Genomic DNA, 26,789 nt, shown 5'->3' with positions numbered 1-26,789 from the left:
TTGTTGGTTACCTGATAAGCTAGAAATAGTGTCAGGGAGCAGCAAGAGCTGGGATATTCCAAGAGCGAGGGCAAGCCAGGAGCCAGCAGAGACCACAGCGCAGGTAGTGTCACAGTCCCACTGTACCCAAGCAGAGGCAAAGTAGTATCATAGAATCACAGAACGGTTTGGGTTGGAAGGGACCTTAAAGATCAGCTAGTTCCAACCCCCCTGCCATGAGCAGGGACACCTTCCACTAGCCCAGGTTGCCCAAAGCCCCGTCCAACCTGGCCTTGAACACTGCCAGGGAGGGGGCAGCCACAGCTTCTCTGGGCAACCTGTGCCAGTGTCTCACCACCCTCACAGGGAAGACTTTTTTCCTTATATCTAATCTGAATCTACCCTCTTTCAGTTTAAAGCCATTACCCCTCATCCTATCCCCACACCCACTGATCAAGAGTCCCTCCCCACCTTTCCTGTAGCCCCTTTCAGTCCTGGGAGGCCGCTCTAAGGTCTCCCCAGAGCCTTCCCTTCTCCAGCTGAACCCCCCAACTCTCTCAGCCTGTGCTCACAGGGGAGCTGCTCCACCCCCCTGAGCATCTTCGTGGCCTCCTCTGGACCCACTCGAGCAGGTCCGTGTCCTTCCTATGTTGGTGCCCCCAGAGCTGGACCCAGCAGTGCAGGGGGGGTCTCACAAGAGCAGAGTAGAGGGGGACAATCCCCCCCCTCGCCCTGCTGCCCACACTGCTCTGGGTGCAGCCCAGCACAGGGTTGGCTTTCTGGGCTGTGAGCACACATTGCTGGCTCATGGTCAGTTTTCCATCCACTAATACCCCCAAGTCCTTCTCCTCAGGGCTGCTCTCAATCCACTCCTCGCCCAGCCTGTGTTTGTGCTTGGGATTGCCCCGACCCATGGGCAGGACCTTGCCCTTGGCCTTGTTGAACTCCATGAGGTTTGCACGGTCCCACCTCTCCAGCCTGTCCAGGTCCCTCTGGATGGCCCATCCCTTCCCTCCAGCGTGTCGACCACACCACACAGCTCGGTGTCATCGGCAAACTGCTGGGGGTGCCTCGATCCCACTGTCCATGTCACCAACAGAGATGTTAAACAGCGCCGGTCCCAACACCCACCCCTGAGGAACAGCACTCCTCACTGCTCTCCACTGGGACATCGAGCTGTTGACAGCAGCTCCTTGAGTGTGACCATCCAGGCAATCCCTTCTCCACCATTTGATGGTCCATCCATCAAATCCATGTCTCTCCAATTTAGAGACAAGGATGTCATGTGGGACAGTATCAAATGCTTTGCACAAGTCCAGTGCAAAGTCACTAGTAACTGTGACAGGGTCCATCAGTCATGCCAGGGAGCCCACACAGGACAGCAGGAGGCAGACTTGGAGGCAAGGCTACAGCACAGGTCCAAGGTCCATCCAGGAAGCACAGCCAAGGATAGATTGAGGCTACCTACAATGTAGGTCCAGCATCCACGCAAGGAAACCCACCAGTAAGCCAAGACAGCAGGGAGCAGCCACAGGTCTGGGTGCCCAGAGCCTGAGCTTAGATGTGGCTCCTGGGTCCATCGGGTGCGTGGATGAGGGTCCCAGGTGAGGGCCATTACTGGTGCTCTCAAGCCCTGACAGATAGTTAAGGGTAATGCTGAAGCGGAACAAAGGTTTAGGTTTAAGACCCCAATGAGGGGAAAGTAAATGGAGATGCACCTTAAAAGACAGTGGTGTCGCTTTGCAGTTATTAGGAAAATCTCCTTTTGCCACCTGTAGGAGCTCCTAAGCAGTAGCTCTGCCCATGTGCACGTGACTCAGGCTAGCAGGGTTTTTGTTTAGCCTCTGCCGCAGTCTCCTGTTGTGATTTCAGACAAATTGCCTACTTGTTTCTGCTTGCTTAATGATAAAGTAGATGGATTTCTTTATCCAGTGTGGGCATCTGAGATGAGGCAGTTACACAGGGCTGACAAGGACCTCCCAGGTCTTCACAGACAGTTCTGGGCATAGGTGCCCCTCTCAAAAACTGGTCACCCTCCATCTTGAAGATAGTGAGAAATTTTCCCCTCGTTTCTCCTGTCGAAAGGCTATTCTGTAGCCTCACTGGTTGGCTGATGAAACACACTTTCAAAGTCCTCAGATTGATGGACAGTTCAGTTTACTGGCACTTGTTTTCCCAAATGATCTGAAACCTTCAGACACTTGATACAGGTGCACCTGCTTGCTTCTTACCTAACCAAGGAGCACAATCAGTAGGACTTAAATTTCATGGCCTTTCCTAATGGTGAGGTTACGGTTGCCATGTTGTGGCTACCCTGAAAGGTGCTCTGATAGTGCCCCCTCCGTTCAAGAAAAACCTGAGCTTAGGTAGAAGCTCCTGAACGGTCAGGGTTGGTTGGCATTGCCTGCAACAACTTCCTGTGAATCACAGCTACGTTCTCAGCAGAATGGGATGCTAAGGTGGGTATGATTTTGTAACAGTCAATACAAACAAGAAACTTAAGGAAGTGTAACAACCGACATTTTTTTATTAGAGGAGCAATGGCCAAGCCATTCAGGAGGAATCAATTTTCAGGATTTGGCTACAGAAGAGCTCTACAATCTCATTGCCTTCCCCGTGCCCAGCTGCGGGGTTTTTTTCGGGGGAGACTTCAGCAGGTGCTTTCCATCCTTTGGTCTTTGAAGCTGGGTTCCCTCTAGTGGCATTAAGAGGAGCATCGATTCTGTCTTATTGACTGATCTTGGTCCGTAGTAGGGGCAGGGGGGAAAAGGACACTGCAGGGTGTTACCACCTCACACCAGGAAACGCTGACTTGTCTTCATTTGGCTAGTAGCCTAGGACTTTTGTGTACCACAGGTTCTTTATTTTTTCCATCAGCTGTTCAGCCAGTATACTGAGTTTAGCTGTTTCTCTGATGAGGAAGTTCCTGCAGGAGACGACAGTGTATGTGGTAAGATACACAAATATGTGAGGGTAATTCCGTCTGCTGTAGTTATCACACTGCCTGTCACTGAGGGTGCAAAGCTCCTCAGCAGTCCTGGAGGGGTTTTCCTCACAGACAGGAATAGGCAGTGTGTGTTTGCCATGAGTTACATGAAACTGTAACTCTAGGGTCATCATGCTTTTCCTTTTGAGAGGAAACTCCTTCTGCTTCTTTGAGGAATATGTATTCACAGCTAGAGCCAATTCTGTGATCTGCGTCGAGTGACAGCAGTGTTTCCCAGCACCTTCAGTACTCAGCCCCTCACAGACAGCACCGCCGCACCTTTCCAGGCAGGCTGATCCCCCACCAGCCAGAGGCCCCCTCCCTCCCCACCCATGTACAAAGAGCAGTACCTGCTATCCCCACGAGCACGGTCGTGTTCAGTGTTCATCCCTGGGAAGAGCTTGCACTTCCACGTGAAACCACATTGTCCCACCCCGCTCCCATTGTCGTCACATCAGGCTTTGGTTGCTGATTCATTTCCCATTGGATCTCCCCATATAGACACTGAATTAATCTCTTCTTTTTTCCCGCTCCTCCCTCTCCCTTTTCACCCATGGCTATTGCAGTGTTAGCACAGAGGATCTTTCCGTACCTGGTCACAACAACTACTGGAGTCTGGGCAGCATCCGCCAAGAACTGACCAACTTTAGGAGACATCTTGTTCACAGTTTCATAGATGTAAGCTGCAATTGCATCGGGGATGACCAACCAGTCACGACGGTCTCTCTCAAAAATGGACTTTGAGTGCACTTCTGAGAAAGAGGAGGCAAAAAACCATGAGGCTTCTCCAGTCACTTGTGTCTCTGATATCTTCCCCCTGGCGCAGTGGGAAGAGACTTGTGATTCTGAGATTCAGAGCCTCCCCCAGAATTCGCTCGAGCAGCACCCAGTAGCACCTCATCACTCATTTTGGGGCATCTAGTTCATAGGCCTTACATGGCAGCAGGTACAGACAATATTCATGCCAAGCCCCTACCGAGTTGTTTCATGCTGCCAAGCACTATATATATATATATACAGTCTTGAACTGTGTTATTTGGCTTCAGTCCTATTTTATGGATGAGTTAGACTTCTCTAAGGCAAGTGAGAACCCATAGAGCTGAGCCTTGTCTCAGGCAGCCAGAAAAGCTTTTCAGACTTACCGGGGAGAGTGGTGCTAAGGAGCAGAATCAGAGCTATCAGCAGTGCCCTGGATTGCAGCATGGTTTGCAGCACCAGTTCTGCTCTCTACCCCAAGAGACCTGCCGGAATCATCATACAATGTTTCATTTGTTTTCAGAGAAATAAAACATGTCCGTTAAACACCATAATTTTGCAACAAACCTAACTAATAAATGAAGAGAACAGGAAAGATCATGGTGCAATTCCTCTGAAGAAGTGAGGAACAGATAGTGGAAAAATGAAGGTGTCCTTTTATTTGTATAATCACAAATATCCACAATGAATGATAGCTTTCAGAGCTCCAAGAAATATGTGACAATTAAACCTACTTCTTTTATACAAGAGCTAAAATTCCTTGTTTCAGTGCATGAACAAACCTCTAAAAGTGGCGGAGGTCAGAATAGGTTCCCTCTACACGTAATTACAACTGAAAAATTCATAATGTGGGATTTTTTGTTTGATTTTTTTTTTTTGTAAATTGCTCTAAAGAACACTGTGCCAGTGAGGTCATCACATACAATGATCATCTTAGTGACCCAGTGATCTGAGTATTTTGTCTTGCTCTAGTTGAGGAAAGATCCAACTACCCAGCTAGATTCTCTTGTCTTTTCCACACTGGGATTAACAAAGCAGATAGTAGCCCAGACCGAACAAGTTCTCAAAAGGGAGTAAGTGCAAATTTTAGTTTCATCCCACCTCCTTTATTTTGTCTATTAAAAAAGCCAGAATTGGAAGAACTCTTGAAAATTTGGTACTTGGTACATTGAAAAGATGACATTACATCTAAACAAGCTTTTCAAACATGCTGCATTTAAAAAGGTGTTTAGAAGTTAAAACTGATTTATGCCCTGAATTAGAGGGCTGCATCACTCAGGGCAACATGAACAAAACATTGCAGTGCAATGGCAAAAAAGGCTGCAAGTCTGTTACCTGTGAATGCTTTGCTAAATGGTGTGCTAGATAGTTACAAGTCAGTGCTCCTTCTTATCCCATGGTAAAGAAATTTCCATTCATTTTTATTTCCTTCTGTGCACAGATTACCTCCAAAAGCTACCACTCCATTCACTAGACATTTGCTGACCAGCAGCAGTTGTTCTGCTACCACCCTTCCTTGATTTTTAATCCTAGAGCCAGTTTCTCCCTCTCTAGACAAAAGGTATAAATTTGCTTCCCAAGAGCATAAAGAGGTGATCTTACCCACTTTAGAACATGTAGTCCCTGTGGTGAAGGCAGCTGGAAAAGGTTATGTATCTTCCAACAGTGAAACTCTGCAATCCCTACCATGGGCTTGACTCCTATGAGTGCCTTATGGAGCATCCATCACTCAGCTTCCATCCAGGTCACCTCAAGCACTCCCACCCTCCTCCATTTCAGCAATATTCCTGGCTATGGAGTGAGAGAAGGGCTCACACTTTGGCTTGCAATAAAAAATGGGGCAAAATAGAAGACCACCTCCACTCACTTCTTTACGTCCTAGTTATACCAGTCACAAAGTCCATACCACACAGAGCAGAGAGTTCAGCTCTTACCTGTCCTGCTTTCTCTCTCTTTCTCAGGCCGAAGATGAGGTAGATGCTCATCTGAGACATCGGCATTTATGCAGAGCTAATATAGTGATAGCAAGGGGTCAAAGGTCCTGCTTTGTATCCCCATTTGCTCTTTTGCAAGCACATGCAGCTCAGTGGGACAGACAAGAAGCTGTGGAGGACTCTGGACCTGTTATTGAGATTTGGTAATGGAGGGTCAGTCTGACCTCAGCCTAAGAGACGTGGAAGGCAGCTCCTGGGTCACTGAGTCCCCCACTTTTGCAGGCAACCATGTCATAGAGGCCCCTTTCATAAGTTGACCAAATTCCACATTAACAGAGCTAGAGCTGGGCTGAATTTTGCTCCCACTGTTCCTGTGGGAAGGCCTGTGCCGTAACCTCACTGCTCTGACAGTTGGAACTTACTTGCGGCTATTATGCTCATTGGTATTTTATCCTCCATTTCCAACACATGCATTAACCAAATGGTGCACAGGGGTGAGTGTGCGCCCCTCTCACATTTCTTCTTTCCCCAGAAAGACTATGCCCAAGTCTTTTTGCACAGGCTGACAAGATGGGCATATGTCCGAGACAGCTGTCAAAACTTACTCAGGGGAAACATCCAGTTCTGGGGCCCCCAGCCAAAGAAAGACATGGACCTGTTTGAGCAGGTCCAGAGGGCCATGAAAAATGATCCGAGGGCTGGAACACCTCTTGTGTGAAGAAAGGCTGAAAGAACTGGGGTTCTTCAGCCTGGAGAGGGGAAGGCTCCAGGGAGACTTTATTGCAGCCTTTCAATACTTAAAGGGGGCTTGTAAGAAAGCCAAAGACTGTTTACTAAGGCCTGCAATGACAGAACAAGGGGAAATGGTTTTAAGCTGAAAGAGGGTAGGTTTAGATTGGATATAAGGAAGAATTCTTTACCATGAGGGTGGTGAGACACTGGAACACGTTGCGCAGAGAAGCTGCGGACACCCTATCATTGGAAGTGTTCAAGGCCAGGTTGGACGGGGCTTTGCACAACCTGATCTAGTGAAAGATGTCACTGGCCAAGGGAGATGATCTTTAAAGGTCCATTCCAACCCAAACCATTCTATGATTCTGGGATAACTTCTCCCCAGGCTCCTTGGGGACCTGGTCCCAGTCAGAAGGTGTCTGCATTGCTGCTGTAGGGCGTGTTTTCCCACAGCTCAAGTTCCAAGTGCCTGTTAGGTCCTCAGTCAGGCCAACCATCTGTATTTGGCACATGCAACCACTGAGCAGTAGGGGGAAGAGACAGAAAGGCTGCAACACTGAGCAACAAAGGTCATTAGCTAAGGGAAATGGGGAGGACAAGAGGCATAAATAAGGCCTACTGTGTGGGACCTTCATTCTTAGGCCAGCCGCTTACTTATTAGGTGACTGTCACATGTGGAAAATGTGAAAAGCTCGATCAGTATCTTCATTTATCAACCAAATAAAATTTCTAGAAGACTTTTCTTCTCATGGAGCAAAAAGTACTTTAGAACCAAACAGTAAGCGTTCTCATTTTACAGACGTGGTAGCCAAGTCAGCAACTGCTACAGTGGGTCACATCATTAAAGAGGGCTGCCAATGGTTTTCCAGACATTGTTCCACTCTTTTGTTAAGTATTTATTAAAATTATCTTCTTTCTTAGAAAAACAAAGAAAAAAATCTCACAAAATAAGAAAAAAAAAATCCCCCGCACAAGCAAACCATTTTGCATTTTTGCCCAAAAAATAACAACAGAAAACTCCTACTAACATATAACAAGATTAAGTCCAGAAGTAAGAACAGAGGATATTCAGTTCCATTTCTGGTGCAAACACCTAAAAGCAATTTATGGTCTAGGAAGAACACACAAGAGCAACTGGTTGAAAGTTCTCTTCTATTTTAATTATATATTTGACAGTCATTAAAAAGAATCTACAATTTTACAGCTGGAATAATATTCAGAAGACCAGCACAAGGCACATTATAGGCATTAAACGTAGCAGAAATAGCAACAAGCAGTCATTACTTGGGGGGGGGTTAATTTAGTATAGCCTCAAGTGTCATCTCTCTCTTCTGTCAAGTCGACAGATGGAAGGCTCTAACCATATTAAGTGGGTATTTTAAGCTGATGTGCTGCTGGAGGTAGTAACACAGAGGGGACTTAGCTACCCTATGTAGTAATACGTATCACTGAAGAGCTTTGCATTGTGGTTGTTATCACACAAGGTAACTTTCCCCCCCTCCGAAGTTAGCCTAACTTTAGCTAGTGCTATCATGAATACAATCCCAGAGATAGCAACTGGGCATTTCAGCACTTTCTACTGCCAAACAGGCACTTGCCAAGACCAGATCAATGATTGCACAAGAAGCAGCCCTTGCCCTCCATTCCTGGAACGGCATTCCGGAATGGCAGAGTGCTCTGCAAATAAGCAAGAAAGCCACATATTGCAAGTCCTTTCTTAATCAAAGAAAATTTACATGATTATTTTAATCTCTCTTATGAATCTCTAGTCTGAGGTGGAAGGCAGCTGACAGGAGCAGCACAGGCATCCTTATCTGCCCCATGTGGCATAGTCACTTACTCATTACATTATTATTTTAAATTAGGGTAACTCCGGTGGCTATCAAAGCACTTTATCTGAGACAGAAAATTCATTATTGGGGGTATATTCCTTCAACTGCATGACAGGAAGAACAAAAGTCTAGAATGGTAATAAGTCCTATATGTGAAATATATTCAACTTATTTTATCACAAATGACATATGAATATCAGCTCTTTTGAATGGCTGAAAAATTAAGCATGAATAAATTGCAACATAGAAAGAATGAGGCTAGGCTATTTCCTACTGTTACTTCTTTCAGTGTGCAGTATTTGAGCTGCTCCATGCTCTCTTTTAAAAAAATCAAAGACCCTGTAATCTTACTGGAAAAAAGAGTCCACATAGTATTGTGCAGTGCTGACACAATGGCTTTCATATATAGCCAATTAAAAATAGAAGTAAGCATTCAAAGCAGAGCCTATTCTCACTTTTCTGTCTGCTTGCAGTTGTAAAGTATGCATATATAGATTTCCTTTGTCATTATTTCACAGTCCACCAACTAGTGTTTTATGAACCTCAGTCGTCCGTGGACCAGTAAACTTGCTGCCATTTCTGCTTCCCTGCTGGATAACCTAATCTACTTCTGCCACAGTTTAAAAAGTTACAGAATTAAGACTGAGATACAATCAATTTCCCCTGAAGAGTTTTGTTTAATGTTTCTGTAAATATGAACAAAGTGACTGAAGAGGAGCTCAAGTATGATAAAGATAAAACTCTTCAGACTTCACACAGCACAAATTGTATTCACACAATCTACAATTAGTTACCCTTGCTCAGTTATGGGGACTAGAGGAACAAATAAAGATGGAGGGCTACTTCATAGGATTTAGATAAAAAAGTGCAACCTCTGCAGTTAGTGTGCTCATACCACAGCAGCAAGCTTCAACAGCTGCTACTGTTACACAGAGGCATCTGGGTTTTCTTGGTGTATGAAGGGGTTCTTGCTCTTGAGAAAACTTGCTGGACACGTGTTGGCTTATACACACTTGAACGTGAAGGAAAGTGAACTCTCTCCCCTGCTACCATCTTGGGATCTCACCTGTAGCCTCAATAGCCTCTACTATTCAGGGAAGGCAGCCCTTCCCTGAAACCTGGATGTTTGGGCTGGGCTGAGATGGCAGGAAGAAGTTGTCCTGCATGATGTATGGACCTATTGGAAGCATAAGGAGAGTCAAATTCCAAGCCACCAATTCAGCTTCCAAGGGTAGAATCTGCAGGGCCCTGGGTATCTGCTAAAAGTTGCCACAGGGCAACGCAAAAGTCAAAACAGGATGCCAGGTTTGGAAGAAGGAGCCTCGTATTTATTTTCTGTCACTGCAGTCACCATAAACTCCTTTTAACTAATAAAAATACTAGCCTATCATAGAAGATGGGGTATATAAAATCCTCAGAATGTCATTAAATAAGAATAAAAATGATTCACAGCCAGTGGCTGAGAACCAGATTCAAGGGTGATACTGGCTTTGCAAGTTCTGCACACACACTTAATTCCCTATGTTTCAGATGTAACTCACGGGTCAGTTCACATTATTCACAGTTTGGGTCTAATGCAGACAAGAACTATGCTTAATACAGCCTTCCTTTCTTGAATTCACACTTTGGAGTTAGTCTTTTAGCTCTTTTTTGTGCTAGCTGTCAACTGCTAGCGAACGGCCCTTCTGTCTTCAAAAAGTCGGCCTCCGGTTCTGGAATGAAGTCAATCAGAGAAGCTAGTGGGTCTCCATACACAGGAATTGGAAATAAGCACTGTCAGCCAAGAAACTGAAGGAAAATGAACTCTGTGGTAGCCTTCGGTCAGCCAGTAACTGCATTGCATATCCAACTAGGAGCATGTGCTCCAAGTGTGATGTTTTCCATCATTGTCCAAAGAAAAGAAAAAAAGGAGGTGGGCAAAGTGAAAGCCTCTCCAAGTCAGTCTTTCAAGGGAAAGCATAGGCACAGCAGTAATTAGGACAAATAGTAGCAAGTGTCCCATGCGGCACTGGCTGGGAAATAAAGTGGGCAATACAGTCATTGATACTGGCCAGACTCTAGTGCCTCTAGGTTACAAAGTAATTCACAAGATGCTCCGAAAGCTCCCTGACAAGAGGAATCCAAGAAGGGCCTTTGGCAAGACAGTTTCCCGTGGAAGTAGCCAGCATCCAGAGAACCTCTCTTTTCCCAGCACATTTTAAATGAAAACAGTGGATGAATCACATCAAGGATAAATGGCAAGTTCTTCCTTGCAACTGGTCTCAGAGCATAGAGAAATTACGTGTTCTAGCTGCAAAGTGAGAGATGAGAAAACCCTGCAATCTAGCTACAGATCAGACGTGCCACATGTGCACGTCACGTTAAAGATCAAGGACAATAGTAAAAATGGTGACTGTCAGATTTCTTCAGAGTCCTTTATCCCATACCATGTATATGATACATGGCACAGAGAGCAAAGGGAGAATATAAAATGCATAGAAAAGAGTACATGGCTTAGGAAAGCTATATCCACCAAAGCCATGCTTCCTACAGTTGAAGGAAATTCTGGTCCATGGTGTGAGGGACAGTAGTCATACCTTTCTCAGTCTCTGGAGGGGTGGCCAAACCCTGGTCAATTTAGACCTTTAAGTTTACAAATTCCAGTCTGGGTTAAAGGCTAACACAAGCATCTTTTAAGGCACTAAGGTCTAACTTTAAAGTAGGGTAGGTTGTTTCAGTCAGTATTGGGTAGAGGAGCTGGCAATTTGCAGATGTGCTAGTGAGCCCTTATTAAGGCAGACAAACGTCCTTCCAACACTGTGACCCTTCTGTTTGGGAGAGAGGCTTAGTGGGGACAAAGGGAAGCAACTGCCCCAACTACGCTGAGCAGCCAGGCAGAAGCAGGAAACATTATACTCTCTGAAGCACAACAGAGGGCTTTAGAAAGGAAACGCTGTGCCTCCCTACAGAAACTCCCAGAGGACAGGATCAGATGACCTCCAGAGGTCTCTTCCAACCTAAATTATTCTACTGTCCTGTGACTTTACAACTCTGTGATCTCTGGAACCCTTCTCCAGTAACTGGTGTGCAAAGGACCAGTATTCTACGGACTGGGCTCATTGCAGTGCCAGGGCACCCAACGAAGACAGCTGGTATCTCTCTTTAAAGATTGGGAATATACCATTTACTGTAAAAATCTGCTGTTTGCAGTAGAACATTTTCAACAGACCACAGCCTGTTGCAAACCTAAGTTTCCAAATCACAGCAAGAAAAAAAATGGGTTCTGTATTGCTTTCATGGACACTAGACATAGATTCTTCAGAGTTGTATGTCTAAGGGGAAGCTGCTTCCTCTGTTTTCTTCCTGGTTGTCTGTTCAATCAAAAGCAGCCATCCCAACCTACACAGTAGAAAAGCTAAGAGAGTCCAGCCCTGGCATTAAATGACTATGCTTCTTCCACTGTGGGAACTTCCTCTGTCCTGCAAGAGAAAATAAAAGATTCAGGAACAAGGAAGGATGAATGGAAATCATATGACTTCCTACCTGCTCTGAGCACCATAACAAAACTATTCATACATACACACATCCCAGCTGGGACTAGAACTGCACTTTCTTCCAAAACTTGAAAGGGAAAATAGTGATGTGCACAATACAGCCCTTTGAGAAGACTCCCCACCCTGGTAAAATTCTGCATATATGTGATATGGGACACTTAACATTTTTTTTTATTTAAAAAAAAAACCCTTCATTTTTTAAGGGGGAATACACTAATTAGCAAACTAGGAATTGGATATGAAGTTTTTCACGCTTAAGTTGCTACCTGAAATCTAGTCCCAGTGTAATCTGACAAGATGAGCTGTGAACAAGAGCTGTTCACTGCCCGTATAATGCATGTCCAGTTCTCAGGAGTCCCAACAAGCGAGCCATCCTCTTCCACCTGGCCTGGAGGATCACACATTTCTCACCACTACAGCCAGCCAAGATCTTAAAGCTTATTTCACATAGCTTTAGGCATCTTACCTGGATGCTTTCCCATATGAACCACCTTAAAAATATCACCAATATACTATAAAAATTAAAAGTTGGAGATCGATAATAGGAGAATCATGCACATGTTAAAAGAAATCAGAAGTAAACCAACACCAGAGAGGGTTGCAGAGGGATAGTCAGTACTGCTGCCTACTCTGGAAGTGCTTTTTCCCCAGGCAGGGCCAGGAGGACAGCCATTCTAACACCAACACATCCCTAGAGTCCCAAATGCCCCTCGGTGGGGACAGGAGTGAGAAGGCGTCACATGTCACCCGGTGTGGGACATGATAGGGGACCTACTTTACTGGACTGCTCACTTTGCCCCTGAACACACTAGAGCCACGCAACACATGTCTGAAGGCAGGGACCTCAGCAGCCTCTTCATAACCAAGCTGCGCAGGGCACCCAGTGTTCCTTGCCCTCTGTTTGGAAGACAACAAGATGCAGAAAGCAACAAACATTCACTCTCACTCCCCAAAACCCACCTCTTCCCTTAGATAGGAAGGCAAAAAGGCAGTTGACTCACCGAGCGTGGCCCTGCGCTGCCTTTGTGCTTCTTGTCCTGACCTGGGGTGATTTCTAATGAGCGATAACTAGGGGGTTTATCTTCTGGCCATTCCCGAGACCGGTGCCTCCGCCTGCGGTTTGTCGCTGGGAGACGGACTGGCTCTTCTGAGGAGCTCCACGACCCCCGGCGAGAAGGGGGAGAGTAGCTGTGCCGCCGCTGACCTGAGTTATTGCTCGTTCTGGTGTGGTGCTGGTGTTCTCGCCTCCCTGCGGGCTCCTGTCTCCAGCCATGATGGTGGCTGGAGCGCTCCTTGGCCTCCTCTGGGTAGAAACTGCAGCTGCTGCTGCTGCTCTTGCCCCTCTCAGCCTGGCGTGGGGGTGACACATCCCGTCTGGAGTGCTGGGGCCTGCCATTGTAGCCCCCTGTCCTCTGCCTCTGAGGATGATCCTCTTGCTGCCTGTCCCAGGGCTCCCGACTGTAGCTGGAATGAGAATCCCCACTGGTAGGCAAGGGCCACCTCCGGTTTTCCCTCCTGTCCTCTGCTGCTGAGTCCCAGGGTCTAGGGTTGCGGGCAGCTCTCTGTGGCCGTGAGGAGTTGCTGCTCCCATGGATGGAGGAGATGTGATCAGCGAGAGGAGGTGGCATGATCTCGGAGCCCAGGGAGGACAGCAAGCTGGGCTGCACAGCCTGCCGCTGGTGGGAGGGTGGCCGGAGCTGGGACATGTTAATGTTTTGGATTTCAGACTCCAGATAGTCCAAAACACCCTTGTTAGGGGAAAGCTGAGCTTGTGGCTGCACCAGTGGAAGACTGTTCTGCAGAGACACATCTAAGGATAAAAGCACAGGAGAATGCAGCAAGTCAAGGAGAAACAATAAAGAGGGCCCTTCTGCATTAATGATTCTGGCTGAGTCCCTTTTGAGCCTCTCTTGTCCTGCTGCTCCTCACTGCAAGAGCTGCGCGAGCCTCAAGCACCACAACCAGCACATCCAGACCACACAAGATAAGGTGCAAACAGTAGTAACTAGTAAGTTGCAGCATGATCTGTGTTTTGGGCAGCACAGAGAGGTAAGAAATCAAAGCCATCTAGCACACCTGGAAATACAGTTTCTAGATTTAGAGAAAGGAACATTTTTTTCGTACAGCATAGATACCAAATTTTATTTAAAAAAAAAAAAAAAAAAAATCAGAGAAAGTTCATAGTGTTTCCTCTTCTGTCTCATGGAACTGGAAGAAATATGAATCAATACTGCAAAAGAAAAACAATTTTTTCTCTATATGCACACATACACACACATGTATGTATAGATGTAAGCAGCAAATGGAGAAGTTTCTTCACTAGGACACTGGTCCAGCTCTGGAACAGTTACCCAGAGAAGTCACGGAATCTCCGTCCTTGTAGGTTTCCAAGAATCAGCTGGACAAAGCCACAGCTAATGTGACTGAGGTTGGTGACAGTCCTGCTTTCAGCCAGAGGTAGAACTAGATGACCTTAGAGGTCCCTTCTACCCAACATCTCTAAAAAGCTGACCTGAAACAAATTTAAGGGAAACTTAAGCACAGGAGATTTAAGGACTGTGATAACACAGGCTAAGAAACTGCCCGAGGAACTTACTTGCCCATTTTCTGCCAGCATGCACATGGATTTTTTTGAGAAGACTCCATGTATTTTGTCTTAAATCGTGGTGGCTCAGTCACCAGATCTTCCTAAGGAAAACTGCTGCCCTGGCTAGGAAAAATGGTAACTGTAGAATTAACTAGTGAGCTAAAAATGATATACTCAAACATCTTGAATCTAGCATTTAAGATGTTTGCAAACTATTTCTTCAAACAACAGTTAAGACTCATCAGACACAGAGTAAATCTGTGTCTGCTGTATAGTGATCAAAAGTTAATTTCAGATAAAAACCATGTTATATTTATTTGAGAAGTCATTATGTTGAATTCTCCTATTTTCCTTGGGCGATTAAATAATATTACTGGTAATAAGTTATTTTATTACTTATTTCTCTAGGACTTCAGAGACTCCATCTTCCCTCCTCCATTAAAGTTACAAATAAATACCACTAATACAAGTGATTTTGGGGCAGAACAACTGAAAAATCCTTCCTGGTTCATTAAATAGTCCTTCATTTTTTGCTGCACGCAGGCTAGATCTATTGCACAGAAGGCAGTTTGCCCTTAATCATTTGAAGACTAGACATTTGATAAGAACTCAAACAAATTGCACCTCACTTGTCATGTCAATTTTGGCTATAAGGAGTTGACCGTGACCAGCACAGCAGAACAAAGAGACAGTACCCTCTCTACCACATGAGATAAGCTGGATATATTTACCCTGCAGTCGCTGGGGTGTAGCACAGATATACCTTAGTTAGCATTAAACTACTAAACCCAGCACTGAGCCTAGCAAGACACTTAAGATGGATAGGCTGTACTTATCCACCCAGGCAAGTCTACAGTAGCTGCAGATGTAGCAGAGCTGTCATGCTAGGACCTGCAGTCATGCTAGAAACACCTTTCTCTCTTGTAGTAGAGAGGCTAAAGCTTCACTGATGAACCTCCCTGAGAAGTTACCTGTTTCTCATCCTGATTTCCCTCTGAAATGATGCCCATGGTCTCACCTTGTTGCAGTAGAGGGTTCAGCTGGTAAGAGGAAAGTTGTGAGTTCCTGTCGCCACCTCCATAGAACATGTTGGGTGCCATCCAAGGTGCAAATGCCTGAGCCTGCTTCATGAACCGATGCCGTTCCAGTACTGTAAAAGAAGACGACGAAAGCTTACAGCAGCTATCCAGAGAGCACAGCTTGCAGACCACACACCGTTTTGCTTGATAGACTGTAGCCTTTGGATGTGATCAGATATAGGAAAATTCACAGAATGAAAAGCTCTCTCCACCCTGGAATTTCCAGAGCCCTGAAAATTCCAATATGAAGTTGTACAGCTTCAAAAAGATACCTAAAACAGAAGCAAAGGGTTATGGCCTGACATTTCAGGTACAGTTCCAGCAACTGGGAACAAATGGCACTGTGATTAAGTCCATAGCACATAACCAAATGCAAGACTTCTACCTGCCCTGTCATTATGAGTATAGTTGCAGAAAGGTGGGAAATAATGTTTCATACAGCAAGACATACCACACTGTTTTCCCTCTTAAAACTCTTTCAGCTCACCATTGGTCCTTTTGGCTTTGATTTACAGCTAAATGAGACCTTTTTTTGCCACTTTCATGTAGGCTCTGTCCAGATCATATTTTCCACACCATACTCCATTATTTCCTCTCTGTTCCACAAATAGGGCACTTAGAGATGCACTGTCCAGCTTCTCCCTTTCTAGTCTTTCAACCACTCTTGTTGTCTCTCTCTGTAGTTTACCTCAGCATGACTGCTAAAATTAAACCCCTTAGGACGGTGTGGTCAAACTGGTGAACAAACTAAATTTCCTGTTCTCAACAGCAATGTCCAGTGTGCCAAAAGAGCAAACTCAGTGGAAAAACTCCCTCAGTTTTTCCACCACTGTTAACTCCAGACCCCTACTCACGGGGTCAGGCTTCAATTTCACTTCACTTTTTTCAGCTCTTCCATCTCACCTCCTCTACACAGACAACCTCACCATCCTTGTCTTCATTGCTCATTGCTGCTTCTTTTTTGGGAATACCTAAAAACATCTTACAGAAACTTACTCCTTCTACCACAGACAATCAGCACTTCAGTTTACGAGCAAATAAATTCTGCAAGCTCCAGACCTTACAAAGCCCGACTCTGCATGGTTTGTCTGTCATTACTGGGTGAAGCTTTTCTGCAGCAGGGCCTTTGCAAAATTTCTCTCATATGACTTCTCGGGAGTTTCAGAAGTGGCAGGCTTTTACTGCAGCCTCTTCTCTGGTCAGGCATGAACAGAACATTCCTGGCTATACACATCAGGAGACAGATAGGAATGTAATTGCCTTTGAGACTTTTACCCCCCTGATAAATCTGGCTGAAGTTGGCTGATAAAATTAAAAGCTATTGGAGGGAAAGAGATAGGGGATAGACAGACAAGTTAACTGCATAAGCCTTGCTTCTTTAAGAAACCAGGCTACAGCTAAGCTCCAATTAATTCTGTCCCCTGGGTTCATCTGCAGCAGGCAGCATTTAGACTGCATGCTCTTTGGGAGTGAACTCTCCATTTCACTCCCGGTTATTAAACATGTCCTCCTTTAGCTGTTTCACTGAGTTTATAGAGTACCACTTGCAGCAAAACACGGACCGACCATGCCTCTCAACACATCCTTCCCTTTCCTCACAGTTCATGCAGCTCCATTTTGTTCTCTACTCCCCAGCCTGGCTCCAACCAGAGGGAACTACAAAGCTGGAAACTTCAGGGTTTTTAATCATAATACTCTGGCTTTTCTTCAGAGCTGTGTGGCCTGAGGTAGCAGCTTTCAAGCATTTTATGCCAAACTTGCCTCTTTTTTTTTTTCCCCCAAGGGATTTTCCTCCAGTTTAGGTTTTAAATGTAGAGGAAGAGAGAAAGAGGAAAATGAAAAAGGATCAAAAGAAGGGAAAGGCCTTATCTCTTCCTCTCCCATTCTTCCAGTTATCACCTTGAGAATGTTCTACAACCTGCTGAATGCGCCTCCCTGGGTTTTGACCAGTCTTTGCCCGAGGAGTGAAAGGCCCAGCAGCTGTGGGCATACTTATTTAGGATTCCCCTCCTTAGGGTATAAAGGCAGCCACTAGGACCAAAGTCATCCTGTCCCTGTAATTCTCTGATCTCTTCCTACAGCTGAACACATGCAGAATTACCCTTGGACTTCCTTCACCCCGTCTTCCTTCCCCAGATACTTTGCCTTCCAGTTTGAACCCGATATACACTCTGGTTCCCCAGCTGCAAAATGGAAGTAAAGTTACATATCTCTCTTTAAAGTGAACATATTTACTTGAGGTAGGTCAGATTCACCCTAACTCCAAACCTCAGACCCGCTATAAAGCTTTGCCAGAATGTCGTGTTGTTCCACTCACGTACTGAGAAAGATTGTTCTTCGCCTTTGACAGACTCTACAGCTGCTGGGCCAATTATCCAATTATAAAAAAAAATATTTTCCAACCTAGTCAGACCCAGGTGCAAGTATATCCTATCTTTCACCAATTCATTAGTGGAAGAAGTCCACAGTAGAAAAGGAACTAATAGCAACAGAAGGAGGTCATATGTATATTTACCCTGGTGAGCTTTTCTCGGAGCTTTCCATGGGGAATGTAATTGGCTTGCTCCTGGAGCATGTTTCTGTACACCAATTCTGAATTACTCAAACAATGCACTTCTTTTATTACTCGGTTCAAAATCATGTTAGCTAATGACCTGACTTAAAACACCCAGAATTACTTTGCCTCTATGACTGTTCAGCAGATCTAGGCTACCCTCTAGTGGCCAACAATTGGGCAGAAATCACCGGTACTCGGCTCGCTCTGGAACTCCTGAGGCTTAGTTGCGGATTTCTGCCTTCTCTCCAGCTGTATGGAACTGTAATTCCTCAGGACTGTTTTTTAAGATATCCCTTGTATCTATCTCCTTGTGGTTTTTAAGGCCTCCAGTTCATTTCTTGGAGTGCACAAGTCAGAGGCAGGATGAAGGGAAGAGAAGGTGCGCTACAGGAGGGGAGCAGGCACAAGGATCCCTTGCAAAGTGCATAAAGAGGGCAGACAGCTGGGATGGAAATTACAGCCACAGAATTCAGCAGCCAGTCAAGGAGGCTGGACTTGTCTGTACCTTCTCTCGTGAGCAGGGAGAGGTTTTGGGAACCCCACAAGAATCCCTCCTACCTGTCCTCAACAGGAGGCAGGAAAGACAGCAGCAGTCTGGTGTGTGCTATCATCTTCTACAGCACAGAAAAACAAAAAGGAGCTCACACATATTCTGAATCCCTATTTTGATACGAACTAGGAAGTCTGGAGGTGTTAGTCTTTCATCTCCATCACCTCTTTCTCCCTTCATGGAAACTAACTTTTCTGCCAAATTTCTATAGCCTCCTCAACACCACGCATTTTACTTGACAGCCTGTAAAGCCCCCAGAAAGTGTTTTGGTTTTAGCAGTAAGAGGGATGCTCTGTTCTCTCTTTGCAAGGGCTAAGCAAATTAAGTCTAAATCTAAAACTCTCACAGCTTACTAACACCTAAGGTATACCAAATAGCTCTTTTGCAAGTAAAGGGAAACCAGAAACACAGCTCCTTGTTCATAAATCCTCTCCTTGTAGCATCTAGGGAAGAAACTGGTGATTTCAGTGATAAATAAATGTATTTGTTGCATTTTGTTCCTATCAGATTGTGTAAACTGCCTTGTGTTGTCACTAAGTTTCAGTTACAGGAAGACAGAGGTTATATGACCTTAGCAGCCAAAATTTAAACAGTGGCCTTATTATGAGAACAGGGCCTGGCTGCAAAACCTTTATTACTGCTAAAACCAACACACAACAAAGTTTCTCTTGACCCTGAAAACCTCAGAATGCATTTGGATGGTTGACCACCAAGAGAGATAATCTTTCTCCTTTCTTCTCACTTCCTTCCACAAAGGAAAACAAAAGCTTTTTATTGAGGAAGAAGCTGCTCTGAAAATAACATCAAGACAGAAAATTTCAATTTTTACATAATTACCTCTCAGAACAACACACTTGAAGATTAAGCCAGTTTGGAGAGTAGTACCAAGGCATTTGCTTGCCTTCCTCACATGCACAGGCATATGAACCACAAGACAGGGAAGAAAAGTCCCGAGCTACTCACACAAGGGAGCTGATCGTGCCCTGGGTGACATGAGAGAAGTTGGTATCGAGGTGTGAGTGAGGAGGAACTTCTGAAAGTAGGACACAGAGGAGCAAGATGGGCTCCACACATCCTAGCTCCCCTCCTCTAAACTAAATAAGCTGGTCACAGAGGTCACACTGGCCAATAAAAGGTCTTAGTCTGTAAGGATGCTGAACTGGAGGGAGAAAGTGGAGCTCAGCAAGCTCCTAGTCAAGCTTTTGTCTTGACAGAAGCCATGAATGGATGCACATTTGCTTGAATCTCACCTTCCTCGTTACAGCAGCACCGAGTGGGGCAGCAGACACATGGGACGTGGCAGCAGCAATACTGGGGGCAGCACTGGCACCAGCATACTCCAATCAGCAGAAGGAGGAGGAGGCCGCCGAGAACGATGAGGAGTATTGTGAGCCAGTCTACGGGAAAAATGGAGAGAGAAAGAGGATCCTGATGTACCTGGGCATGGTAAGTTACTGAGCACCTCTCCACTGCTGGAGACATCTTGGGGGGGGCGGAGAGGGAAGAGAACAGGAGGAGACATCTGCCACCCAGGCAACAAACCACAGGCACTTACGGAGAACAATCAGCTTAACTTCTTTGTCCGCATCACCTGAGGTATCTCCTGGTGCTTCCACAGTGCAGTAGTACACGCCGTGGTCCCACCACATGACCTCACTGATGACAAGGTCCGCTCCTGTAGACAGACACTACTTTCAGGCCCCACTCTAAGAGGGCCCTCTGCCTGCAGGTGACATGCGGTACTGCATCTCCCCTGCTCCCAAGCCGTCCCCTTCAAACAATCCCATTTGAGTCCACTGACAGCTCCTGTAAACAGCATTAACCACCAGTCCCTTTTTTGTTTGCGTTGCTGGAAGGTGATGCTACTTAGAAGCGGGACTAGTTCTGTGTGGAGTGAAATGACCAGCATGCTGCTGGGTGATGGATGTTGACAGATACCGGCTGCTGCCAACTGCAAACCCGACTGGTTTTGGAACACAGATCACTGTCCCCGTTAGGTCAGCCATCCCAATAACTCTTCTGGCAGGAGAAACAGCTATTGCTCCAGGGACAGCAGGGAGCATATAATACACCTGGACAATTATGCAGTGTTTCTTAGAAGAACAAACTGGTTTCTAGCCTCTGGGCTCCTCAGTTTCCTTCTGTGCTCTTCAGCAAAATGCTCAAGCATCCTCAGCTCAGCCTTAGCTTGTAGCACCTCCAACACCCTCAGGCCAGCTGGGGACAGGGCCCTTCACAGCTCTTACTCCATTGCCAACTCACAGAAGATGTACGCTACAGAAGACATTAGCCATGTTTATGCTTCTCTTCACTTAGTAGGCCCAGATATTTGATAGTTACTGAGTTCACTGCCTGCCTGGGAGGTCAGGTCACTTACGGTTCTGAATGGTGATCTTTCGTTGCTGGTAGTCGATACCCAGCACAGGCTCCTTCTGCCCAGACTTCTGGATGACAATGCGCACCCTTCGCTGGCTGTCATTGCAGTCGTCAGATGGGTCCTGGCCAAGAGCTAAACCAGCCTGGTACGCTACAAACACATATCATCAAGTAAGATGCCAAAAGTTATTTCAAAGAACCAATTTCTATCCCCTTGGGAGCAGCGGAGAAACTCTTGAACGCGTGTGTGCATTTGCTTTGGTTTAGTAATAGAAAGCATGGCTTCAAACCAGCAAGGACAAGTTGCTTTGGAGTACTCAAAAGCAAACAGAGGTAGAGCCACAGGAATGGCAGAGATTTTGGGAATGCTGGAGCTGCACAGGAGATCCCTCCTGTACTCACAACTGAAAGAAAAACAGTAGAAAGAAGCTAATGGTGTTAGGCTGGAGGGCAGCTTCCAGTATGAAGATAAACTGCAAGGAAAAAAAGGTGTAAAACTCCCAAGAGTGCTGGAACTAAATCAAAAGGGTGTTTATTTACCAAACAAAATCTCCAGACATACACGAATAGGGATTGTCTCCCTATTATCCCATTAGATGTTGTGGAGTTCATAAAGACAGAAAAGAATCCGTCATCTGATTCCAGATAAGGATTATGTGTAGAGACACCAAACCAAACTAATGGAGGACTAGAGGCAATTTTCTGTGCAATACTCTTATGACAGACTCACAATATAAACTAACATTGAATTGCCAGGTATTTGGGAGCTGAGATTTGGGGAGACAACTGATACAGTCAGCATTGTCTGTAAAGGGCTTGCAGTGAAGAGAGGAGAGGACAAAGCTTGTCAGAGGCTCCTCCACCACTGTATCTACAATGGATCATGAGGAGCAGACCCAACTAAGCAACCACGCTTTTTGTCCCTGTTGAGCCTGGACTCAAAGCACTCACGTTATGCTGGGATCAGCAGAGCCAGGGACCCACCTGCTTGTGGACTAGGCTGTAGAGCACTTATTAACGTGCCTACCCAACCCATCCAGACTGCATCGAGGAGAGTTTGGGCACTAAGACACCACAGAAGTCCAGGCTCCCCACTCTGAGCTCAGTCTTAAGTGTGCAGTTAAGCTAAGGCTGGCCAGCTTAACTGGCCATACTGCAGGGTTTATATAGAATAGGAATAGAAATAGAAATTAGAAATTAGGAATAGGAAAGGAATAGGAATAGCTCAGTTGGAAGGGAACTACATCTAGACCACTTCAGGACTGACCAAAAGTTAAAGCATATTATCAAGAGCATTGTACAAATGCCTCTTAAACACTGACAGACTTGGGGCATCAACAACCTCTCTAAGAAGCTGTTCCAGTGTTTGACCACCCTCTCTGTAGAGAAATGCTGCCTAATGTCCAGTCTAAACCTCCCCTGACACAGCTTTAAACCATTCCCACACATCCCATCGCTGGATACCAGGGAGAAGCGCTCAGCACCTCCCTCTCCACTTCTCATCCCCAGGAAGCTGTAGAGAGCATGAGGATGCCCCTCAGCCTCCTTTTATCCAAACTAGACAAGCCCAGAGTCCTCAGTCACTCCTCAGAGGACATGCCTGCCAGCCCTTTCACCAGCTTTGTTGCTCTCCTCTGGATGCATTCAAGGACCTTCACACCCTTCTTAAACTGTGGGGCCCAGAACTGCACACAATACTCAAGCTGAGGCTGCACCAATGCTAAATATAGTGGGATCATCACCTCTTTTGATCAGCTGGTTATACTGTGTTTGATGCACCCCAGGATGCACTTTTCATACCATCTTAAACACTCCTGAATGAAGGCTATACGTGACAGAATGTCTGCACGTGAAGTGCTGCCACCAGTACTAAATGTTACTACTTAGAAGTCCTTCTGCCCTCCAAAATGCACGTGCTTCTTCTGCTTCCTAAAATCAGTAACAAACTAGCTCTAACCATGGGGTCCCCCACGGAATCATAAAGTCCACTTGTTGCAGGGCCCTTGCTTTCAAACATGCTGAGGCTTAAGATGAGGCTGCCAAGATTGACATGTGCCAAACATGGCTGAGCTTCTCTGCCTTCTGAGTTGATGACAAGGACAAATGAGCTGCTTTGGATGGGATTTCGACAACGTCATATCATAAAGCCTTGACACTGCAAAGGAAATCACAGACATGACTTATTTTTTCTTGGAGCACAGGGAAATACCACCACCTGACCTGGTTTGTGGGCAGGAAGGGTCAAAAGCTTGTATTACACAGTAAGTCTACCTTCCTCTTCCTTTCCATTAGGAGAGGGATTCCTTGGAGGACAAGCCTGACACTTACAGACCGAGTAGTAGTCAAAGATAGGGTCCTTGCAGAAGGATTTGAAGCGCCAGGTCACCACCACGTCCTGCAGCTGAGCTGAGGTGCTGTAGTCACACTTGAGGACGACAGTGGCAAATAAGGTGGTGTAACGCTCAACATCCTGCACTGTCACCAGGAGGGAGAGGCAACCTGCAAGCAAGAACACAGAAGGCAGTCAGCCCGCAGGAACAGACCTCACTTCACAACTTTCGCTCCGCCCCAGACCAGCAACTGAAGTACATCTCGCTCGGTCTCATCCAGGACCTGCACCTAAGGACCTCACCAGCCCCTCTGGTGAAGCCATCCAGAGCTACAAACCCTGGCTAGAACCCAAGACCCATCTTTCCCTGACAGAAGGCAGCTTGAGCCAGCTGCGCTGTCCTGCTTTATAGACTAAATTATTTTCTCCAAAGCAACCATTTATAGCCATTATGTAGCCCATCACTCTGTTCTTCTGCCTGGGGAAAACTGTCCCTCCAAGCTGAGGGAGATAATTCATTGGGCCCAGAAGCCCAACGATGGGATTGCCTTGGCTTGTCACGCTGACCAGAAAAGTTCTGCAGCGCCATCTGTTCATATAAACACCAAATTAATTTTATCAAGGTCTCGCTGTCTTGAGTCATCAGAATGTTATCTAGTGGTGACCAGGATTAAGACAATACAACTTTTGAGCTGTAGCATCACAGTTAAACTTAATCTGTTTGTTGCCACTTCAGAACAGCACACATCAATTACCCCTTTTTTCCTTTTTAATGAAGTTACTGTGTAAGTTTAGAACTCATTTGTAACAACCTCCACAGCACTTTCTATCCAAGCAGCTGCACCCATAGAGGAAGGTTTTACAAAGTTTCTCATAAACTATGCTTTATTTTAGCCACAATCCAGAGACATCTCTATCTTATTTAAACTTTGATAATACAGTAAGTTGTGCTTGTCATTAACAATAGTGAAGTTATCACCAGTTGCCTTTGATAAGGGAATACAAACAGTGCGGAGCAAGTGTGGGATGCCCTGTCTGGAATACAGCCCAGGGTTGCAGTGCTGTGCCAGTTGCTTCTCAACCGGGGACCACAACAGCAGGAAAGGAGGGAAGGAAAGGGGGAGGCTTGGAAGGTACCAACTGAAAGGGTCTCCACGAGCCAACACTCAATTTTTATCGCGTATTCAAGGACTCTCCCTCTACTCCATGTTTTCAGGATGAAAGCAAGGGAACGAGGGACTACGTGGGAACATCTAGATCACAACTGCAAGCATCATTCTTTCAGTGTCCTCTTAGGTTGCACCTCCACAGTACATTCCAGGCAAATACGAGCTCACCCAGTGGAAAACATGCTGCAGAGGTGCAACGCCGCATCAACAAGTAATTCTGCAGTTTGAAACAGACTCCTGGTCAGCCAACTCAAAACAAAGGCAGAGCGAACTCATTTGCCTTAAAAATACCACACAGACACAGAGAGAACCAGGATAAACTCTGAGTCCAAGGCTTTTCTGAAAAATAAAATATACACACGTGCACTTAAACACAGAAATACCAGCAGCCGTGCAAACCTCTGGCAAAACCAAGGATCTCTAGTTTTTACAATGCTGTAGCAAAGCGAGGTCCGGACTGGTGACAGGTAGTTACAGTTGCTCTTAAATAAGAGCATTGTACTTCAACACATCTTGTTTCAGCTTTCATTGTGAAACAGCTGACCCACAGGTCTTACTGCAGGAAATCACAAGAAACCAACCCAAAATTCAAATTCTCAAGATTGGCAAAACCTCGATCTCATTGTCAATCAGATGAATTCTCATACAAATTCTGACCTGCTGAGGCTCGTGGAAACAGAACAGATTTTCCATGTGTTTCCTACAGCAGCATCTCTCCAGTAAGAATAAAATACTCAAAATCACTACGTGCTTTTCACTTACAGGAACCAAGCTCTGTATGAAAGGGATCCTTTCTCATTACTTCTGTGAAAGAGTCAGAGTTGAAAGATAAGTTCCTCATTTTCTAAAGAGTAGGTTAAAAACCTACTGTTCCCACTGGAGGACAGTCAGATGTCTCTGCACATCCGATGTTTCATACCAACCTCCTCCAAGAAAACTGAAAAGTTGCAAAATTAAGGCTGGTTCCTGAACTTGGACTGCATTAGTCCACTGCATGCTGCCATCCTTCTTATCCTGGTTGGAAAGAACAAATCTGGACACTACCAACCTCAGGCCTACGGCTTCGTATTGAAGACACTAACCTTCAGAGCCAGTGAAGCCAAGTTTTAGCTAGAACATCATGCAGGAACGCGGCTGTCAAGCAAGACAATCAACAAGCATACCTCTTTATTTTTTTGCTTCTTTTACTAGTTCTCTGAAAAAGTGAACGTTGGCATTTAAAGCTACATCATCGGTGAAGACCCAAGCATCCAAGAAGCAAAATGATAGTTACAGAATCACACAGAATCACAGAATCACCTAGGTTGGAAAGGACCTTGAAGATCATCTAGTCCAACCGTTAACCCAGCACTGACAGATCCCAACTACACCAGATCCCTAAGTGCTATGTCGACCCGCCTCTTGAACACCTCCAGGGATGGGGACTCCCCCCCTGCCCTGGGCAGCCCATTCCAACGCCCAACAACCCCTTCTGCAAAGAAATCCTTCCTAAGAGCCAGTCTGACCCTGCCCTGGCGCAGCTTGAGGCCATTCCCTCTTGTCCTGGCGCTGGGTCCTTGGCTCAAGAGACTCATCCCCCCTCTCTGCACCCTCCTTTCAGGGAGGTCTCCCCTCAGCCTCCTCTTCTCCAGACTAAACAACCTTTGATTTCCTACAGGAGGTCAGAGGCTGTGGGGCAACCTGCAGAGCTTGGTAGGAAGGGCTCTGCTGGCGGCAGGTCGCCCGTGGGCACGGAGGTGAGCTCCCGTTTTCCATACCAGCAGGTCTCTAGCAGGTGCGGAGGCACCGCGGATCCCCGAAGAGGCCGGGTGTGGCCTCAAAGGCTGGGGTGGGCGCTTGTGGCAAGCCGAGGGGCAACCAACCCCCTGCGTGTCTGTAGCCTGTGCTCGGGTCCAAGCCAAGGCGGCCGCCCACGATCGATACTGGAGGCTGCCAGGAAGCGGGCGGCCACTTCCTCCTGGGAGAGCAGCTCGCCGCACCTCCGGGGTAACGAAACTCCTCTCCGCACGGCTTTCCTGCCGGGCTGGGGACAGCCCCGTTCTCCCGCCCGGGGGGGAGGACACCAAGGTTGCGGGGGGAACGGCGCTCGCCCGGGCCAGGCCACCCCTTCCCCTCGCCGCGGGGCCGCCGCCGCTCCCCCCGCGCCTCACCACGGGCAAAAACCCGAGGGCGCCTCCGCGGCCGCGCCCCCCCACCCCCCGTGCCACCGGGGTGTCCCGCGGGGCGGGGAGGTGCTCCGAGGGGAGGGGGGGAGGCCGGGACCCCGCCGCCCCACTCACCGGCCGGCAGCCAGGCCAGCAGCAGCGCCCAGCGCCAGCGCGCGCGCGGAGCCATGGCGCGGCCTCCTCCGCCCGGCCGCGGACGTCGCGCCGGGCCACCCCGCCGCGCCC

General features: G+C 46.6%; 2 protein-coding genes across 2 annotated transcripts; both read right to left on the bottom strand.

Moving 5' to 3' along the window:
- Positions 1 to 2,576: 2,576 nt before the first annotated feature.
- Positions 2,577 to 4,183, bottom strand: LOC141920092 (apovitellenin-1). Its single transcript, XM_074816778.1, has 3 exons — positions 4,108 to 4,183; positions 3,558 to 3,717; positions 2,577 to 2,905 (listed from the first exon to the last, which is right to left on the bottom strand). The coding sequence occupies exons 1-3, from the start codon at positions 4,166 to 4,168 to the stop codon at positions 2,806 to 2,808; spliced, it is 321 nt and encodes a 106-aa protein (XP_074672879.1). The 5' UTR covers positions 4,169 to 4,183; the 3' UTR covers positions 2,577 to 2,805.
- Positions 4,184 to 11,057: 6,874 nt separating this feature from the next.
- Positions 11,058 to 26,735, bottom strand: ILDR1 (immunoglobulin like domain containing receptor 1). The gene is made up of 8 exons (XM_074816777.1): positions 26,679 to 26,735; positions 23,230 to 23,400; positions 20,903 to 21,052; positions 20,081 to 20,200; positions 19,776 to 19,922; positions 15,358 to 15,489; positions 12,754 to 13,562; positions 11,058 to 11,677 (listed from the first exon to the last, which is right to left on the bottom strand). Exons 1-8 carry the CDS (start codon positions 26,731 to 26,733, stop codon positions 11,636 to 11,638), a joined length of 1,626 nt encoding a protein of 541 aa, XP_074672878.1. The 5' UTR covers positions 26,734 to 26,735; the 3' UTR covers positions 11,058 to 11,635.
- Between the last annotated feature and the right edge of the window lie 54 nt (positions 26,736 to 26,789).

This window comes from Strix aluco, chromosome 2 (assembly GCF_031877795.1).
Source record: "Strix aluco isolate bStrAlu1 chromosome 2, bStrAlu1.hap1, whole genome shotgun sequence".
Classification (NCBI taxonomy): Eukaryota; Metazoa; Chordata; class Aves; order Strigiformes; family Strigidae; genus Strix; species Strix aluco.
The sequence above is the reverse complement of the archived record's forward strand: the minus strand, read 5'-3'. Positions and strand labels throughout refer to the sequence as shown.